This window comes from Aspergillus eucalypticola (assembly GCF_003184535.1).
Source record: "Aspergillus eucalypticola CBS 122712 chromosome Unknown BO83scaffold_12, whole genome shotgun sequence".
In the NCBI taxonomy this organism is placed as follows: domain Eukaryota; kingdom Fungi; phylum Ascomycota; class Eurotiomycetes; order Eurotiales; family Aspergillaceae; genus Aspergillus; species Aspergillus eucalypticola.
The window spans coordinates 76,546-93,839 of NW_020290286.1; the positions used below are offsets into that span (position 1 = coordinate 76,546).

Here is a 17,294-nt window from a genome sequence, read left to right on the forward strand (position 1 = left end):
GGCGGCTAGGGAACCGCTAAGTGACAGCACTAAGAGGCGATTGGTATTAGAGGAAGATGGGAGAAGGAAGAAAGTTGGAAGGGGGGAGGGGGAAGGAAGGGGGTGTGGGAAAAGGGAAAGAAGATGTGGAGATTTGAAAGAGCAGCAGAGTGGAAGATGATTAGATGGTGCCAGTACCAGAGAGAAATAGAGCGAGAGAAAGAGAGCGCGCGCGAGAGCGAAAGTAAGAGCAAGCGCGCGAGGAAGGGAGGGATGCGAATGGGTTGGTCTGGAAGGACTGGATAAATGGGGAAATTGAGTATTGGATCTCGGTCTTTGGGTCTGTCTCCTTATGAGGGGAGAAGAGCGTGGAAGGGAAAAGGAAAGGGAAGGATAAGTTGAAGGGAAGAAGGAATTGGAGAAAGCGCTTTTCCCTCTTCTCTTGTGATGAACAGCAAGATTAGATTCTGTCTCTCTCTTTTTTTTTTTCTTCCGTCAAAATTCCTTTTCCAATTTCGATGGTGGTTATTGTTGTCGTCGTCTTCCACTTTCTCTCAAACTCCTTCTCCTTCTTCTGTTGCTGTCGTCGTCTCCCTTTGGGGCCCTTCACCAAGTAGCGTGCAGTGGGTTTTCTTTTTTTCTATTTTTTTTTCCTTTCCGGGGGGGCGAGGCCGGCAGCGACGATTCGTTTGTTTGACCCCCTGGAAAGGCGTCCGGAACCAGGGACTGACTGGACCACATCATTACTCTTCGCAGTCACTTTAGATTGCCTCGCAATGTACCGGCGGTTACACATTCAACGCTAACTCAATCTCCCCCTAAAATAACTACTACTTCTTCTTTGTAACTGATGGCTATTGGTTTATCTATCTATCTAGTATTTAGGTATGGCTTTTCCGGTATCCTCTCAAGGGCTCCTCCTCCTCCTCTCTATCTAGTAGCCTCTCTATAAGATTATTAGGTTATGGACATTTTAATTCCCCCTGCTTTAAACCCGACTCCTTGTAACACCACCAAAGGGAGGAAAAAGAGAGAAAGAGAAAGCTTATCATGCATCACATAATCCTCACTCACCACTACCTAAAATGTCCGTTCCTGCAGACACCACTTCTTAACATTCCTTACCCGCCACCAACCTCCATCTAGGTGGCAAGCCTTGTCCAATTGCGGCGCTACGCGTGTGATATCACATCTTTTCTTGCAAAACCCTTCCTGGATAGGGCTACTCAATAAACTATGACTGCAGTGGCTGATCTTGTCTACGGCCCTCCCGCAGACGGTCGGGGTCAATTTTTCTTATGCTGAATCCAGGTAAGGTACAGTTGCTTAATAATAAAACTATATTCTATCTTAGATGAACCACTCTATGTCCTTTATAACCCAGAGAGAGAGAGAGAGTGGACGCAACCTTGAAGTTTAATCGGTTTCATGTAGGAACTTCGTCCCATCATCGAACCGGAGTGTTCATGCCAATGATCATGATCCTTGCTCATCCCAGCTTTAAATCCATCTTTACTAAATGATGTAACAAACAGCCTCCAAAAGACCCTGTGAACTCGTGTGTAAACCAAATATACACCGGGTACCTGATTGTGACTAGTGTTATGTAGGTGGGTAAGAAGTAGAGCTACTGCGTATACCGCAATAAGTAGATTCATCTGACCTATAGTTATTCCGGCATGTGATTCATTGCATGAGTGAACATTTTCTTATCCCAAAGACACCAGCCTAAATAGTTGACCAACCTCACCAGATCGGATCCCCCAGTTTTGTACCCTATACCCCCAGAAACCTACAGTAGATTGCGGGAATAGCTCACCAATAGGGGATACCATCCATGCAACACAGGACCACCCTTTTCATCTTGCGGAGAAAGTTGACCCCACGAACACCTAGGAACTCCATTTAGCACGAGGAGTTAGCCGACGAAAACAATTTATGTATCTACCTGTCTCGCTTGTCAGAAGAACCAGCAGTTCCGTTCATTGGACATGTATTATGTAGATGTAATAGAGCATCCAAACCAGTGGATCATTCGTTCAAGATCTGTCTCAGATACACCTATAGTACATAGCTTACCTACTTAGCCATCATTACGATTACCAGCCAATACGTGCATGGCACTTAACTACTACCACGCATGTGACCAAACTACTATATAGTACCTGGCTGGAAGGGTACTAGAAATGGCCAAGAAACAACCATAAAATATCCCAATGCCCTGAGAATCTCCCCATTCGATTACCCACCACACAATACCCCCTGTCCGCTTTCACGGCGGTTTTTCTTGTTTCTCTTCTCTGTAATGGTGGAATTGCAAGTGGAGGCAAACTTCCCTCTAGTTAGCGAAATTTGCAAAACGGAAGTGGAACCCAGAATAATAGCAAAAAAGTGGACCGACGCTTTCGGGAACTCCCCATTCGCCGTTGAGGTTGGGCTTGCCGCCCGCCCAGCTTCTATCCGGGTTCTGGACTCCGGATTCGGGCCTCCTTATCCATACCCATGTCTTTCCCTACCGGCTCTGTAGTCCGTGGAGATGTCAACTAAGTAGGAATCTAGTGCGTAGTAGGGGGAGACAGTTGCTAATTCGGGGTTTCGGGGAGGGGCTTCGCTAATTAGTGAACGTCGGACTACTGACTGGAGATGGGGAGACATCTTCTTAATATGGTTGCTCCAGTGTCCCTGAGACATACTAGAGTAGCTGTCACTTGGCAGAGAGACTAGACTATCGTTGCCGCTACTACTATCGCTACTACTAATCGCCATGTTCTGGCCATTTGCTGGACCTACATTACCTTATAGGGGGTGGAGAAGTGTAGATGAGGTGAAAAATAGTATCCGGCTGAACGAAAGTATGATTGGGATAGCCGTTGATGTGGATGTGCGTTGATAACGGACAAACCCACCGCGAAGACTAGGAGCTTCGAAACGAATGTAGGTACATGACACATAGGAATAAGAAAAGTGATAAGAGAAACGAAAGGCCTTCATGATACATGTCAGGAAACAACCAATCCTGGATTGGTCTTGCTAGATCTCGTCCAGCAGACGAGAGGGCCGAACCCAACAAAAGAGCAGCAAAGTCATCGTTCATCGCCTTTGGCGAAACCTGAAACCGAATCCACGAAGGTCAGGTATTGATAGAAAGGGACATAAAGATGAGATAAGAAGGAAGGGTAAAGCATAAGGCAAGACAAGAAAGAGAAAAGCAACAACAAAAGGTCAAAATGTAACAACGTGAACAACGAGTGTCATCACGGATATCCGCAGACGTCAGGAAACCTCGCCCAAACCAACAGTCCCATAAAGAGCACTCCAAAGGCAACCATACTCCGGGGTTCAATGCAAATAGAGGTTCGAAGACATACTAGGGGGACAGATAACTCCCTTTCAATCGCCAGGATAGCCGCTACCAACATGAAACCGTGGAGAACAACAGAACAGGACCCTTGAGAAGGACATAGAACATAACTTAGGACATGAAGCGCCAGATGATTAGGATGTGAACGTAAGTTGCGGTAGCCCAGTAAAAATGAGAACCATGCTTCACATGGCCAGTGGGATTCAGCTAGTGTTCCCAGCACTGTTCGTCAAGACTGTGCCCTTTCTGAAAACTTGATATCGTGAAATGAACGGATGAAATAGGAAATCAACGGAAGGAAGGAAGGCCTCACGAAATGCCAATGACAGACGCGTCAGGCGAAGGAGCTTTGCATGCCGTTGGCTGGCATGGTAGGGTTTACATCGAGTTTCAAGATCCTTCGTAGATCATCTTCAATCTTCTTCGTGTCATAAGGCTGCGCGTTGTTGCTCACTGACACGCTCCGTGAGACAGGAGATTGGTGCTGCGGAGGAGAATAATACGTCGAATGTTGTGCATACTTAGGCGGAGATTTGGGCTGATCGTACGCGGCTGGAGGGTAGAAAGCTTGGCCATGAACGCTCGGCATGTTTTCAACTCTCGAAGTAAGGACTTCCTTCCTCAAGGGGGAGTTTTGCAAGTGATATTGTTGAGCAGCGTTCGAGTGTGTATAGGATGATGAATAGTGCCGGCCATTTCCGACGAATGTTTGTTTCTGATCATACGACATGCCATGCGAGATAGAAGCGGGTGGTCCCGAAGTCGTTCTTACTGGCGTTGCAAAGTGAGGTAAGCCGGGATTTGAAGCAGGGCGCTCCATCACTGGGTTGAAGTGATCTTGAGCCGTGATAGATGCGGAAGAAGGCCTCTGGGGACGAGGATTGAGCAACAAAGTTTTCAAAGCTTCGGTTTTAGCTCTCTTCTCCTGCTCATCGAAATCACACACCGGAGGAGAAGGTGAGCTGGCCGACCGTAACGCGTTCATGCGGTCTTTGTAAGGGGTCGCAAAGGAAGGCCCAATATGTGAATGCTGGAACTCCGGGCTTTCCATCTCCATCCGGAAGAGCCCACCGGCAGTGCCATTGGGTCTACGGTGCTGAAGGGTCTTAGAATCAGTTTGTGGCGACCGGACCCGACTGCTTGCTTCGGGGCTTCGCTGCTGCTGCTGCTGCTGGGGGTTTCTGGCCTCGACTGCAGCTTTGAAGAGAAAATCCAAAGGTGTTGATTGGCGCGCTTCCTCTTGAAATTGTGGGCGCGACTTCGGTTTTGAGGGGGTGTTCTCCAGATCCGGCTCAGCATCGAGGTGATCACCGTCGGATTCGATGGTCGGTGCAAGATCGGACTCTGGTAGAGACTTGGAGAAGAAACTGGGAATAGGCAGTGCTGACGGTGCCGGAGATGCATGGAAAGTCGGGCCGGCGTAATGAGGGCTGTCCTTCACTTGAGGAGTGGCGATGGTATTATTAGGTTGAGAAGTAGTATGACGGTGTCCATTAGGTGCTGGGGATGCTTTGGATGCGTCGCGCGGCTTCTTGCCAGACCGACTGTTCTTCTTCTTGGAGGCGTTGACATTGATAGAGGAATCGGTGGCGGTCCCGCCAGGACTGGAGTTCCTTGGCGGTGACGAGGGAGGGGTTGCCAGGATAGCGACTTTCTGAGTAGAGGGTGTCATATTCCTCTTGGAGTTGCGTCGATTGTTTCGCGGGCCCTTTGGCGTCGGAGGGTTGGGCGATTGAGTTGACATGGTGGTCAGATAGGCTTAAGAAATAGGCAGCCTTGTGGAGAGAAACCGAAAACGACTGGGCGGCGGCGGCACCAGAAACAAAAACAATAGCGATAAGAAGCGGCTCGAACGATAATCACGGAGTCGATGGTGGTACGAAGCACTGTCCAGCAGCCCGTACCCAATGATTCAAAGCTGGATAGAACTATCAGGAGATAAGGACAAGAGGAGATCGTCGCTAGGTGTGCTGGGCACTGAGTGTGTGGCCCGACGAGTTGGTCTTCTTTGATTGATCGATCGGAAAGACGTCAGATGGGAGGATCAAGTCGGAGAGTTGAAATCGTCTATTATTAGAGTCGAAGGAAGCGCAGAGGAAGCAGTAAGCCAAGACTCCTAGGCATGCTCACGTCTAGATAGGCGAATAAAGGCAGAAAGTAAAGGAAAGCTGAGGTACATTGTAGGTCTTGACCGAGGCTTTGAGGGAGGAAAGGTGAAGGTGAGAGAGAGTAAGTAGTGACTGGACTTTGGGAAGGGCGGGCGGAAACCTAAGAATGGCTGGGGGAAGAAGAACCAAGCGGGGATCATCGGCGATGACTCAGCCACTTTGGTACAAGTCACAAGTTCAGTTCACTAATAGCTAGTTAACAAGCATAGAGTTCTTACGCCACTGCCCGGCCAGCAGCCTTGCAAACAAAACAAAAAATAACTCCCATTCAACTGCTGTTTATCTCACTTCATACCCCCAGGACATCATTTTCCCCAACAAGGTACTCGGCTTTTAGAAAAGAAGAAAAAAAAAAGGAAATAAACGAAGATTCATACATCTTCCTACCCTTATCATTTCCCATCAACCCTTCCTTTGATAGAAATACCCCTACTACGTCAGTGCTCCTCGGGTAAGCCAATGCCCCTCTCCGATCTACGTCCACCAGAGAGTATTGCCGGTGGGCTCACACCGCAACCACTCCCCGGGTTATCAGCTAACTAACCACAACTACTACCAATAGTACCTACAGGTCAGGTACCACCACTATCCGAGCGACCTACGTAATTAATCTATTTGCTTGCCCCTCCTCCGAACCTTGCTCAGCTCGTTCACCTATTCCGACTTGTGACCGGTTTTTCGACAGACTAAGCGCCGTCAAAGGGTTAAAGCGCGCAACATGGCGGACGTGGAAATGAAAGAAGCCGGCTCTGCCGCCGCTGTCAAAGCAAAGGGATCGTCGAAAGCTTCCGAAGGTGCCAGTGACGGCAAGAAGAAGTTTGAGGTTAAGAAGGTACAGCACCAAAGATGTGTGCTTCCCTTTTGAGTACCGTTGAAGCTAATCGGGTTGCTCTTCTAGTGGAACGCGGTCGCTCTGTGGGCGTGGGATATTGTCGTCGACAACTGCGCAATCTGCCGTAATCACATCATGGATCTCTGTACGTCTTGGACCTGTCTTGCCTTCATGTAACCCGAAGTCTAATGTCTGATGGTTGCTAGGTATCGAGTGCCAGGCCAACCAAGGTTCGTCTACAACTGAAGAGTGTACAGTTGCTTGGGGTATCTGCAACGTAAGTTAACTCTTCCTGACACTCACTCTGCATCCCACACTAACGCCCGCTTTTTTCTGTCTCTAGCATGCGTTCCACTTCCACTGCATCTCGCGGTGGCTGAAAACCCGTCAAGTTTGTCCCCTCGACAATAGGGACTGGGAGTTCCAGAAGTACGGCCGGTAAACGCGTGTGCGAAGATCGCAGGGTTCGAATACGGGCGGATCATCTTCTATGTCTTACAATATCCCCTATAAGGTAGAACCGGAAGGGAGGGCTTTCTATGGCGTTTGTGGTTCATTTCGCAGTTCTCAGCAGCGGCTTTCAAAATTATCGATGCAGGTTTTGTTTGTGCACACGCAAGCGGACAAGTTGTGATTGATTCAGGATATTAAATAGACATGTCCAAGGTCCGCGACTCCTTGTATCACGCAACCTTAACTCCATCTACCACAATACCTGCACCACCTCCCACGCCCGTCGTCAAGGGAACAAGCCATTTCTCGGGATTCTTATTGTACATAGGCCAAGGCGGAATTACGGCCAACCCAGTTATTAACGTGCCGGCCAATCCGACCCAGAGTGTTAGATGGATATCCTGGAAGATGTATCCAACAATGAAAGCAACGGCCTAAACAAAGCGACCATCGTAAGCAATCAGTCCAGAAGACATCAACAACAACACCACCACCACCACCACCATCATCATCGTAGAAAAATAGTAGAGAAACTTACACCCGACAGAACAAGAAGCACCGTACTAAGAAGCTCTGCAATACGCTGGCCCTGGAAGTCCTATTCATGGAAACGGCAACATGGTTAATCATACACTCCGGATAGGTAGATAGAAGTAAACGCATAGGTGGCTGTAATAACGATCACCCAAACAACAGGCGCAGAGGAAACCTAGAACTCACGATTTGACCCTCCAGAGCATCTTGAATCGGCGCAAGTAGACTTTCCATTGTGGATGTTTTGATTAAAGGGCGATATGATTGTTTCCCAGTTCGATCTAGGCGGTCGCTGGTCGAAGGGGCACCCTTTACTTCGTTGCCGGCGCTGAGGTTAGCTTGAGGTGGTCGCATGTCCACCGCCTCTGCTTATCGCGGGTCCATCGGACGCTGTATTGTTACATGGACAGTAACATTCGTATTTTTGAGGCCTGTATCGGGCGTAGCGTATTGTGCTCCTGATTGTTTTAGTCAAGTTACCCATCATCGTTCGATTAAACATCGTCCTTTACTATTTCTTTCTTTATTTCCTTGTTTTCGGTGTCATTATAGGGACGTTGGGAGGACGGCCATTGATAATGTGGCCTGGTTGTGTATTCTCTAGCAATGCATCTGTAATAACAGTGCTCTTCCTGTCAGATGATCAAACAGTCTCTTTATATTTACAAGAGTACACAAGTTGCCTTGACAATCCTGTGTTTGCAGGGAAATTTATATTTGATAAGTTGTAAGACTGACCGTCTAGGCGACTGTGCAGTAAGAGAATGTGGACACGGATATCATAAAAACGAGTGATAGAAAGAGTCACTTTCGTTGTGCCCACTGTTTATAGAGCCCTTCCCCAGGCTCTAGCCGTCTATGAAAGCATATACACCAATCATGGCGGTCATATCTATCAGACTCTCAAATCATGACTTTCTTTTCGTGTGATTTGAATAGATCTTTGGGCAACCGCCATCCGATTCTCAGTATTGGACAGTGGTGCCGTCTTGGGCAGGCTCAAGCAACTTCCACTGGCAGGCGATGCCATTGGTAGCAAAGCGAGAGATGATGCGGTCTGCAATCTCTTCGAACCTATCCGTTGCCAAGGCAAGGATGGTCGGGCCTGCACCTGACAGACAGATTCCAAGCAGACCGGGCTGCGTACGTGGGTTCATTGATTGGAGAATCTCCGTCAAGCCGGGGATAAGAGTCTGTCTGTATGGTTGGTGGACCTTATCTTGCATGGCCAGATAGATCATGTCTGGGTCCGGCGGAGAGCTGCCCAAAGCTGCTGGGAGCAAGGCAGCGCGCTGGAGGTTGAAGACCTAAACAAAGTAATAGCATTAGCCGATGCAGCTCATTTGCTATCGGATTCGGAATTGGCGACGGAGGGAACAATGCTTACAACGTCCGCTCTGGTATACGAGGTAGGAAGAACATTCCGGGCGTTGGCGGTGGGCACGACAAAGTCGGGGATGATGGCAATAGCCTTGATTTCCTTGGCCCACTGGAACTTTCTGTAATGACCGATGCCAATGGGCGGCTCAGGAGGCCTCTTGCCGGTGTCAATGCCACCGGCCGGAGAAGGGAGAACTTCACTGAGAGGGATCTCCTTGCGCGCTACGTCTTCGGGGGCGAGTTCGTTGAGATAGGTGCCAACGAAGCCTCCGAAGAGCGAGGCAGCGACATTGTCGGGGTGTCGTTCTGTTGAGCAGATGAGCGATAGCCAGCAAATGACGAGGTGTCGAGCAGTATCAATCGCATGCAGGATGCTCGACTTTATTCCCCACCAGCAGAAAGACGGACGTGCGACTTACCGATCATCAAACAATAATCCAAGAGACGATCCTTGCTGAGCCCAAGCTTACCTACTTCATTTCCCAGCATTACACCAGCCACAACGGCAGTGCCAGAAGAACCGAGACCCCGACTCAAGGGGATCGGGTTTACGATGTGCACATGAGTCTCAGCAGGGAATGCCCGTTGGCTATGGCATCTAAGTACGTAAAGTGCTACACGGGTGATCAAGTTAACCTCGGGGTCCAGACTGATCTTCTCGGTACTGTTGCTCAGGTCGTCATATGTGATACGACAGTTAAGTGGTTGTTGCGACGACTTGGAGGTATCAATTGTGACGTGGAGCTCCAGATGCATGGACAATGCCAGACCGATCACGTCGAACCCAGGTCCAATGTTGGCGGACGAGCAGGGCGTTTTGATAACAAAGGAAGTGGCAGCCATTGTGGAGGAACAAGGACGGAGGAGGGATCAGGGGATAAAAAAAGAAAGAAAAATGGACTGAAGCGGGATGAAATCTCCAGTGCCTTGCTAGGTATGTTGTATGTATGGCAAGAGCACCGTTGTTGCCAGTCACCAGTGTAGTAGTGATAGATAGATTTGAGTCACTACAATAATAATTATTATCGCACTCGGCTCCGACTTAAGGTTGTGACTCTTTTCTTTTCTTGGCGGTCCTCGGTGGTCAAAAAAGGTAATGAAAACGGATTTCCAAAAATTAGAAGGGAAAAAAAAAGGCCGACGTCGGGGAAGCAGAAAGCGGGCAAGTGAGGGACCACAGGGCTTTGCTAGATCCAGGTGCCACAAAGCCAAGTTCGAAGATTATTTTCCAAATTCTCCTATCATCATTGTTTGTGACATGTTTATTAATACTTACTACTACCTCTTACAGAAAGTACTTCCTTGTTCACATCCATAGTTAAGCTGGCAAATAGTAACTAATCAATACAAGTTTTCTTTGGAGTCATGCGATCGCTTTCCCTCGATCTGACCTGAAGATTGTGCGTATTATTACAAACACAACACAACCTCAGCCGCAAACGCTTGCTTCCCCCCCTCCTCCTTCAAGTGCAATATACTTTTCCGACCAGCCCAAAAAGACTTCTCTCCCTACTCATTGTCCTACAATAGCTGAACAGACTAACAATGATTCGGTGGAAAAGGTGTGACAATGACATACATACTATATCATAAAAGTTTTCATGCATACCCCTGTGGGGGTCCTGGAAGGATGATGTGTTTCGAGAATGAGCCAGATCTGGTTTGATCCTTTCTGCCCTGTTTCGTCCACTCGCGTGTGGAATTGGATACGCAGGGCTGGAATTGCAGTGCGACTCAGCTATGATCAACTTAGCCTTCATTGGGCAGCAGAAGACGACCTTCTCCCCCCTAAGTCAGGCTCCATGTGGCAAGGTAATATTACCAGTATTTACACCCACTTGGGAGATGGAGATGAAGACTTCTTCGGGCGAAGCAAGACATACTTAAGTACTTAGTACAGAGTAGTAAGTATTTAGTGCCATACAACAGCTAATGTGGACGCAGTCTTAACGAGATAGGATGGGATGTTGAGATTGCTGCCTAGATAGGTCTTATTCGCGCAATTCCGTTTGGGAACCTTGGGTGATAGAGTGAAGTAAGAGTGGTTAGTTTTTTTTGGTTAGGATGCTAGCAAATGAGAGATAGTATTGGACGAAGTGGGTAGATCACACGGATCTGGCTTGTCCACGGCAACCATTGGATCTGGAACGTGCAGGTTTGCCAGCCAAAAGAGATATAAATAATTCTTTCACAGGAAAGTTTTTGACAGGTGCCCAGTAGTAGTACTGTAATTAATTTCAGGTTTGCAGCTTGAATGAATGGATAGATACTAGATAGAATCCACTCGAATAAGGTCCACATCCACAACGCAAGACCATTCCAGGAGATTCCCGATTCCTGATTCCTCACAGAGGTCAAGCAATGATTTGAACAATCATAAATCTGACCATCCCACATGTAGTGGGAGTGACTACTCACTGGATTATTATTGCAGAGCAGCTGATGATGGCCACGGACTCGGGAGCAACCAGATTTCCAGACTACTAAAAGCCACCGGCGTGATTGGACGACGACCGGACTAAACCCGCCTCGGGGCCTTTGCCGACGCGGCGTCTTCAACTAAAAATTTCAGACTCCTCAGTCCATTTTTCACCCTTGAAGCGGAAATTTCTGCCCGCCCCTCGTATTTTATTAAATACTAGAATTGCTCCTCCACTCGGCCTGCCTTGATTCTCGGTCCTCTCCTGTCCCCTTGAGACATCTTCCTCACAATCACCTCCTTGGTGATATCTTTAAAACCCACTGCTCTTGAATTTATTCATACATATTTTAGAATCTTGCATCGTGCTTCTTCAAGTGTTCCGGCTGTCTTTGATTCGCCGTTGCTCTTTTCGCCGTCCTCGTGGTTTGACGCATCGTCTTTGACCACGGGGTCTATTTTTCCGAGTGTGGTGCGTACTACATCATACTCTTAAAAAAATAGGGTCCCCCATTCCACTTTTGCGACTCTTTTTTCTACCAGTCGTCTCCCACCCTCTTCCTTTTGAGTGTGCCGACGATCATCACCACTCACATTGAAACACATTCAGTGCACTTTTCAATCCAACACTTCATTGAAGTCAGACCGAAACTTGTCTTCGATCTTCTGCAGCCCGATTGGTCCGACTTATTATCCGCTGTCCAGCAGCTCTTCTCGATCTCGTTAAACCTAGTTTGGGCGTCAATCCTGCCGGTCGGATCTTGCGCTGAATTGCGAGAACTCTGTTAAGGAGTTCTCTCTGTCATCGCACTTTTCCTCCGCACTTTTCGGAGCGACGGCGCTCCTTACGCTTCACTCAGTCAAGTTGGCGGGCCTTCGCTGCAACCAGTCTTCCCTCCTCCACCCTCTTCTGGGCCCCAAGTTCAGGGTCTTCTGCGGGGGCGACACCAGACCCCCCTAATAGAGCTTATTCAAGCAGTCTCAAAGCTGGCACACGGACGCGCATCGGTAATGCCAGGCCCTTGCGAGGGGTCTGGCTAATGGATGGAGGAGCAATCGCCCTGGGACCTTTCTCATCCAGTCTACAACTTCCGACGCCGCGCCCTTGAACGCCGCCGCGCATATAATCAATTCAAAAAAACATTAAGTCAACAATATCGGCTCCCTGCCAGCAAATTCGCTTTCGTCAACCCTGTTATAAATACCCACGTGAGGAAGAATCAATCAAGAACACCGATATAGCCACAATGTCCGAGTCACCGAAGTCCGAGAAATACATGTGCCTGACCAGGTTCAGCACCCCGGTTCCTGAATTGGATGATCATCGATTTCAATTGGATGCGCCACGCTTGGAAGCCACCCCCGATGTGCCACTGAGTCGGCAAAATACCGTCCCGCAGGCTTTCAATCCCGAGACGCCTCAGCGTCCAGACCTGCTCAACATCGAGGATGCGCTTCGGGAAGCTGGCTCTCTATCGCGTGATTTTGAAACCGCGGTAGTGGATGATGATCGATCAGACAAGGATTTCAATGCTATGGGACGTCGCTTTTCAGTTGATCCTACGGGGAACATCCGCCACGGCCGTACTTATAGTCGCACGCACCAGGAAATTCCGAACTTGTCGCGCGAGTCATCTGTGTCTGCTCGGTCGACGTCCCCGCCCAATTCGGTCGAAGCATTCGCAGACCCGCGTCGCAGAGAGCGTGCGAATACTTTGGAAAGCCATGCAGCCCCAGACTTGGAAGCCATTCTCCAGCGCACGGTATCTGGTGGCACACATCCTCGCCGTCCAACCTTCAGCAATGCGAGTGTGGTCAGACCGCAGCCTGGAGATTTAACATTGGAGCCAACCGATGATGGCTGCCTGCCGACGTTTGAACAGCCGGGCAGAATTCCAGTGATTGACTATGAGGAACTGGAGGAGTTCGTGGCTCTCAATCAAAAGGCGAAACCTTCCGCAAACCGACGCAAGCACAGCGTCAGCTCGCAAAGTCAGAAGCCGCGGGTCTTTTATGACCTTCGTCCGGGTGCTCAGAAGTCCGAGAAGGACGCAGAGAAACGTTCGTCAAGCATTGAGCGTTCGTCAGAAGACATTTTGGAGTCGACTTTGGAGAAGGAAGAAAAGAAGGACTTTTCCGAAGTCGTAAACGAAAAGGAACTGTTGGCGACCCTCAAAAACGCGAACGAGCCTACTCGCTTCGGATTCTTCTCGTCGGAGGCACAGAGTACCGTGCATGCTGCCGAGCTGGGTGACCTGGTTTTGCCGGGAGACACCTTTCGAGACCTTTTCCAATTGGGTCCGGACGGAGGTGTCTGGTGGCTTGATGTCCTAAACCCCACTGAGGATGAGGTGGGAGCTTTGTCCAGAGCTTTCTCTATTCATCCTTTGACAACAGAGGATATCTTGACCCAGGAAGCGCGTGAGAAAGTCGAGCTCTTCAAGCAGTATTACTTTGTCTGTTTCCGGACATTCTACCAGGTGGACAAGGCGGACGAGCGTTTCATGGAGCCAGTCAACTTTTATATGGTCGTATTTCGTGATGGGGTCCTCTCGTTCTCTTTCACCGAAAACCCTCATGCCGCTAACGTCCGGAGGAGAATTGGAAAGCTCCGTGACTATGTATCGCTGAGTAGCGATTGGATCTGTTACGCCATGATGTAAGTTTTAGAAATGATGAGTATTGCGCTGTGGGCAATATTGACTAATTGCCTTCTAGCGACGATATCGTTGATAGTTTTGGGCCCGTCATTCGGGAAATTGAGGTCGAGTCCGAGGCCATCGAAGATCTCGTGTTCATCGCGCGTATGGATGACTTCGAGTCATTCTTGCCGCGCATCGGTGGTCTGCGCAAGAAGGTCATGAGTTTGATGCGCCTGCTAGGAGGCAAGGCGGACGTTATCCGGGGCTTCTCCAAGCGCTGCAACGAGCAGTACTCGGTGACACCGCGTGGCGACATCGGTCTCTACCTGGGTGACATTCAGGATCACGTCGTAACCATGATGTCCAACCTTGCGCATTTTGAGAAGATGCTTAGCCGATCGCATACCAACTATCTCGCGCAGCTGAACGTGACTAACTTGATGCTGGGCAATCACGTCAACAAAGTTCTGAGCAAGGTGACGCTCATTGCCACCATGCTGGTCCCTATGAACCTGATCTGCGGTCTCTTCGGAATGAACGTCCGCGTCCCTGGGCAAGATGCGGCAGGACTTGGCTGGTTCTTTGGAATTGTTGGGGTTATTGCAGCTATTGTCATTCTCAGCGGAGTAGTGGCTCGCTGCTACAAGCTCGTGTGAGCCTAGCAGGGTGAGCCCCGAGGGGGGGGGGGAAGGGGTTGCTTTGTCAATATAAATCACGCACGTAAATATCTGTTGGACATGAATGGGTCAATTTGTTTGTAGTAGTGAGTGATGTGCATATGCATAAAGAAAATATATTTGTTCCTAAGCTACGAAAACATACCGTAGAATTTAAGTAAGGGGGGGGTGGGATGGATGCACGAAATTGTTAGTAGTATATGCTGAGGCTTCCGGAGGAAGTGGAGTGGCGGCGCCAAGATAAGCTGCGATTCGGAGCCTCCAGGCAACCAGCAAATCCCACACCTTACGAGAGTCCAGACTCTTTTCTTCTCCAGCCAGCATGACCTCAGGCCCATCTTCCCTAAATTCAGCGGCCAACCGACTGGGATTTCCAATTCCAGGTTGAACGGACTCACGTCACACGGGGCGAATGCTGTTTGTGTTTATGGGGTAGCCCCCGATCGCATCTCCATCCCCGTTGGCACTTGCATTTCCCCTCACAATTCGGCTGGCCTCCGCCGTGAGAGGAAATTGTTACGTTCCGGCACAAGACAGCCCATGGACGTCGATTGATGCCTTTCCTCTCGCAATCAACCATCCTTCAATCATCCTGAATGTTCGTTCGGCTTATACCGCCACGCCTACAGTGCCGCCAGCGTGCGACTGTCCGCGCGGTACTCGGATGCGCAATTGCCTTGGCCATCTGCGTTGGCAGAGTGACTGCGACTGCGACTGCGACTGCGGATGAGAATGCCCTGCCAGATCCCTCAACCCTGGCCTCCAGAAGTCATGGCCAATTCCTCTTCGGTGAGGCTAGTCCGGAATTCGCTTTCCCACTCGCAGAATACAACGGTTTGGAGTTCGAAGATGCGGTAGACGAAGAGGGAGATACGCGCGGACTCGACTTAGTTCGCCGGGCTCCCACTGGGGTGACATCCCTCGGAAACAATCAGTATCAGAATGGCACTCTCAAGATGGGCGAGACGGAGTGGTGGTATTTCCCCGTGAATGGCGATGAGACCAACAGCACCTCTGAGAATAAGCGTCGCGATCTTTCCAAACGTTCCACCACCGTTTTTTTGTCCCTCACGGCATGCTCGAAGCCCAGCCGCAACAACTCGGATTCCACTAGCACAGCGGCTGTACCGCAGCTGACAGTCTACGCATCTGAATCGATAGAGAAGCCTGGGCCTGACAAGTCCGAGTCCGACCAGACAATCAAATCAGCAGAGGAAGGCTATGTGGGCATGACCCTTACGGCCAATGGTGATGTCTATGTCGGAGTGACGGCTCCCAATAGCACCGAATATTCTGGTTCTTTCACCTACCAGATTGCGGCCTCGACAGATGCTTATTTTCATAGCGTCGACGAGAGTGATCAATTCATGTTCTTAGTTGATTCGGACACTGGAGCAGCGCTTCTGACGACGAGAAATCTCACCACCACCGATCTTACGTCACAGAACTACAGTTCCTGGATGGACAGGACTCCTCCATACACAATGTTCGCCAACAACATCAACAGTTCGTCTATCTCTGGCTTAGAACGGTCATTCTGCGCTCTCGATACGCTGGCGCAGATTGGGAAGAGCCAAGTTGAGGCGAGCCTCACCACCCGGGGTGCAGTAGACAGGCCAACCGAGCAGTTCTATGTCACCGGTCTCAACAAAACCTCCACCTACTACGGATTCATGGCTCGTGAGGGCAATTCCACCAGTTGGGGCAATGGAATCGTGGGAGGTGGAGGTAAAGTATGGCCACGCATGAACTTTACAACCAAAACAGGTGAGAGACAATGCCCCAATAGCATGGTCTAAACGTACCCTAACGAAGGACCAAACAGATGACAACTGTGCCGTTGTATACGACCTGCCATTCTGCTCCGAAGTCGCCTACGCAGTGCCATCCAACCCTTCCATCAACATGACCGAACTCCGCCAAATCTATGACGACAACGCAGCATCCCTATACAAAAACTTCAACTACTCCCTCCAACAAGTCCAATGCAACACCTCCAGCGAGAGCATGTTCTCCCTCGCTGTATCCTGCCACACCTGCGCCGAAGCATACAAGCAATGGCTCTGCGCCGTGACAATTCCCCGATGCGCAGACTTCTCCAGCAACGCCACCTACCTTCAAATCCGGAATGCAGGCCAGCCCTTCCTCAACGGCACCTCGATCACCAACTCCTCCCTCCTCAAAAGCCCCGCTACCAACAACTCACGCAACCCCCTCATCGACAGCAAAATCCGCCCCGGTCCATACAAGGAAGTTCTCCCCTGCCAGGGCGTCTGTCATAGCCTTGTCCGGAATTGTCCTTCGATTTTAGGCTTCGGCTGTCCGGAAGGCCCGCGGGCGAATATGTCGTACGGCACACGCGACCCTAATGGTGACATCACGTGCAGTTATCTTGGAGCAGCGTATTACCTTAATGCTGTTTCCAGTTTGCATGAGAGCATCTGGATCTCCCTCTATATGGTGATAAGTGTTTGGACTTTGTTCTGGGTTCTTGGGTAGTAGGAGTTTATCGCACGCAATTAAATCGAATGAGTGTCACTATTCCCCAGAATCTTTGACTTCCTTATTCTTTCTTTATTTTTTTAATTTCGTTAGTCGACATGCATCGGGTATGTATAGTGTGGAATACATAGATCGTCTGCTTTATGTTTGGAGCAGGCATAGATGGTGGAGTCATAATGCTGGATCAGAGAGGCATTGCATGTGCATAGCTATACGAAGATGCGAATGCCCCTCTGCGTAAGGATGGCTTGTATGTTACAGCCTGGAGTTCGTATCTGTTATTTTCAACTATTATGGCCCCTAAATGAGAAGTGTTTTGGGACGTAAGCTGCGAAAATACACTTGCT

At 49.5% G+C, this 17,294-nt stretch overlaps 7 protein-coding genes across 7 annotated transcripts; 3 read left to right on the forward strand and 4 right to left on the reverse strand.

Moving 5' to 3' along the window:
* Positions 1–1,301: 1,301 nt before the first annotated feature.
* On the reverse strand, positions 1,302–1,687 carry BO83DRAFT_29726 (uncharacterized protein). Its single transcript, XM_025527119.1, has one exon. The coding sequence runs from the start codon at positions 1,635–1,637 to the stop codon at positions 1,353–1,355; it is 285 nt and encodes a 94-aa protein (XP_025388066.1). The 5' UTR covers positions 1,638–1,687; the 3' UTR covers positions 1,302–1,352.
* Positions 1,688–3,322: 1,635 nt separating this feature from the next.
* Positions 3,323–5,270, reverse strand: BO83DRAFT_29730 (proline-rich nuclear receptor coactivator motif-containing protein). Its single transcript, XM_025527120.1, has one exon. The coding sequence runs from the start codon at positions 5,082–5,084 to the stop codon at positions 3,675–3,677; it is 1,410 nt and encodes a 469-aa protein (XP_025388067.1). The 5' UTR covers positions 5,085–5,270; the 3' UTR covers positions 3,323–3,674.
* A 583-nt stretch (positions 5,271–5,853) lies between these two features.
* BO83DRAFT_378343 (SCF ubiquitin ligase complex subunit HRT1) lies at positions 5,854–7,227 on the forward strand. The gene is made up of 5 exons (XM_025531228.1): positions 5,854–5,959; positions 6,071–6,340; positions 6,407–6,485; positions 6,547–6,617; positions 6,684–7,227. The coding sequence occupies exons 2-5, from the start codon at positions 6,227–6,229 to the stop codon at positions 6,780–6,782; spliced, it is 363 nt and encodes a 120-aa protein (XP_025388068.1). The 5' UTR covers positions 5,854–5,959; positions 6,071–6,226; the 3' UTR covers positions 6,783–7,227.
* BO83DRAFT_360611 (signal peptidase complex subunit 1) lies at positions 7,024–7,612 on the reverse strand (the record flags this gene model as incomplete). The annotated part of the gene is made up of 3 exons (XM_025529411.1): positions 7,514–7,612; positions 7,332–7,391; positions 7,024–7,227 (listed from the first exon to the last, which is right to left on the reverse strand). The coding sequence occupies exons 1-3, from the start codon at positions 7,559–7,561 to the stop codon at positions 7,024–7,026; spliced, it is 312 nt and encodes a 103-aa protein (XP_025388069.1). The 5' UTR covers positions 7,562–7,612.
* Positions 7,613–7,886: 274 nt separating this feature from the next.
* On the reverse strand, positions 7,887–9,833 carry BO83DRAFT_378344 (homoserine kinase). The gene is made up of 3 exons (XM_025531229.1): positions 9,127–9,833; positions 8,715–9,013; positions 7,887–8,634 (listed from the first exon to the last, which is right to left on the reverse strand). Exons 1-3 carry the CDS (start codon positions 9,548–9,550, stop codon positions 8,293–8,295), a joined length of 1,065 nt encoding a protein of 354 aa, XP_025388070.1. The 5' UTR covers positions 9,551–9,833; the 3' UTR covers positions 7,887–8,292.
* Positions 9,834–12,373: 2,540 nt separating this feature from the next.
* On the forward strand, positions 12,374–14,424 carry BO83DRAFT_313063 (magnesium transporter CorA family protein; the record flags this gene model as incomplete). The annotated part of the gene is made up of 2 exons (XM_025527545.1): positions 12,374–13,785; positions 13,845–14,424. The coding sequence occupies 2 exons, from the start codon at positions 12,374–12,376 to the stop codon at positions 14,422–14,424; spliced, it is 1,992 nt and encodes a 663-aa protein (XP_025388071.1).
* Positions 14,425–14,748: 324 nt separating this feature from the next.
* BO83DRAFT_437308 (MID1 family protein) lies at positions 14,749–17,206 on the forward strand. The gene is made up of 2 exons (XM_025536007.1): positions 14,749–16,212; positions 16,271–17,206. Exons 1-2 carry the CDS (start codon positions 15,042–15,044, stop codon positions 16,942–16,944), a joined length of 1,845 nt encoding a protein of 614 aa, XP_025388072.1. The 5' UTR covers positions 14,749–15,041; the 3' UTR covers positions 16,945–17,206.
* The last annotated feature ends 88 nt before the right edge of the window (positions 17,207–17,294 follow it).

Bases quoted from the DNA above. Each gene is read 5' to 3' on its own strand.
- BO83DRAFT_29730 (XM_025527120.1), bottom strand. From the start codon at position 5,084: ATGTCAACTCAATCGCCCAACCCTCCGACGCCAAAGGGCCCGCGAAAC.
- BO83DRAFT_378344 (XM_025531229.1), bottom strand. From the start codon at position 9,550: ATGGCTGCCACTTCCTTTGTTATCAAAACGCCCTGCTCGTCCGCCAAC. The intron at 9,014-9,126 runs GTAAGTCGCACG...TCTGCTCAACAG, and splicing joins GGATTATTGTTTGATGATCG to AACGACACCCCGACAATGTC. The intron at 8,635-8,714 runs GTAAGCATTGTT...TACTTTGTTTAG, and splicing joins CGTATACCAGAGCGGACGTT to GTCTTCAACCTCCAGCGCGC.
- BO83DRAFT_29726 (XM_025527119.1), bottom strand. From the start codon at position 1,637: ATGAATCTACTTATTGCGGTATACGCAGTAGCTCTACTTCTTACCCAC.
- BO83DRAFT_378343 (XM_025531228.1), top strand. From the start codon at position 6,227: ATGGCGGACGTGGAAATGAAAGAAGCCGGCTCTGCCGCCGCTGTCAAA. The intron at 6,341-6,406 runs GTACAGCACCAA...TTGCTCTTCTAG, and splicing joins AGAAGTTTGAGGTTAAGAAG to TGGAACGCGGTCGCTCTGTG. The intron at 6,486-6,546 runs GTACGTCTTGGA...GATGGTTGCTAG, and splicing joins TAATCACATCATGGATCTCT to GTATCGAGTGCCAGGCCAAC.
- BO83DRAFT_437308 (XM_025536007.1), top strand. From the start codon at position 15,042: ATGTTCGTTCGGCTTATACCGCCACGCCTACAGTGCCGCCAGCGTGCG. The intron at 16,213-16,270 runs GTGAGAGACAAT...AGGACCAAACAG, and splicing joins GAACTTTACAACCAAAACAG to ATGACAACTGTGCCGTTGTA.